This window comes from Protomyctophum parallelum (assembly GCF_964188405.1).
Source record: "Protomyctophum parallelum genome assembly, chromosome: 1".
Taxonomy (NCBI): Eukaryota; Metazoa; Chordata; class Actinopteri; order Myctophiformes; family Myctophidae; genus Protomyctophum; species Protomyctophum parallelum.
In genome coordinates this window covers 102,232,127-102,233,269 of record NC_139697.1, presented here as the reverse complement: position 1 = coordinate 102,233,269, position 1,143 = coordinate 102,232,127, and the positions used below count along the sequence as shown (strand labels likewise).

Sequence of the window (1,143 nt, the reverse complement as noted above, 5' to 3'; positions counted from 1 at the left end):
TTTCGTCTGGTGAAAAATGGGCGTTGACAAACACGTTTCGTTTTCGTTTTCGTTGACGAGAACAACACTGGTCAGAAATGATAAATGAAACTAGGGAAAACAAAACAGACATCCAAATGTCAAGGCATCCCTTCCAGGCTGATAAACAATGTTTATCATCTGTGCAAAAATAAAATCACCTACACCTCAATTTGAAAACAAATGATAAGACATGGTTGATGACAGTACAAGATGATAGATGTTACCTAATATTACTCAATATATCCATTCTATAATTTACCAAAAAAAAAGGAAAAAGAAGATTTCGGTTTTTTCACATGGCCTACTTTTGGGTCCATTCTTTTGCTAGATGGTTGTATTTGTCTTTGTCATTCTTGTAGGTGTGCGCTATGTCAGGAACTAAGGGGTCACCTGGGTTGGGGTCACATAGCAATGAGCATATGGACAGTAGAACTTTAGATACCGTTAGGGCAGGAGACCACTGTGACCGTAGAATGTCCAATGATGCTCCCATTGCTGTTTATGTTTGGGTGATAGATCTTTGTTGTAAAGGCAAGCTTTGGTGGTTTGAAGGGGTAGTCAGTGGGGAAGTGGATAGTCAGAAACAAGACTCCTCCTTGGTAAGGACTGTCACCTGGACCCATTATGGTTGCCTGCCAGTGAAACAAGTCATCCCCCACTGGACCAGCAGAGCACTGGGCTGGAGGATCTCTCTGTAGATCATTCAGCTCCTTCTGGATTCTATTCAGTGCCATGTTGTCTGACCTCAATCGTGCCTGGACACAGTTTAACTCGCTATATTTTCTTTGAGTCGAAATGTGATATTATTGCTGGAGAGGTCAATACAATACATGTAATTTCTTTCCTGAGTATCGCGGTCACCAAGGGTGTGTTGTGTTTAGGGAACGTGTGGTTACGTGGTAACCTATGTTCTCTGAGTGAAGAGACTATCTCTCCACCCAACATATTTCATATGTATGGGGAATGTCCCCACCTCACTTGTGACGTGGATACCTCTTTAAGACACACCAGTGCACTGGCACGCACGGGTATATAAGGCCCAGGTGGTGCGTGATTACACTGGTTTACTTGATCGACACCGCTTCTGAGCGACATCGAGGTGGAGAGATAGTCTCTTCACTC

The 1,143-nt window shown here is 43.2% G+C and overlaps 1 protein-coding gene across 1 annotated transcript; it reads right to left on the bottom strand.

Moving 5' to 3' along the window:
• Window positions 1-287: 287 nt before the first annotated feature.
• LOC310859476 (ubiquitin-conjugating enzyme E2 D4-like) lies at window positions 288-894 on the bottom strand. The gene is given in 2 exon segments (XM_083766033.1): window positions 288-503; window positions 505-894. Coding segments are annotated over 2 exon segments (432 nt in total). The 5' UTR covers window positions 756-894; the 3' UTR covers window positions 288-322.
• Between the last annotated feature and the right edge of the window lie 249 nt (window positions 895-1,143).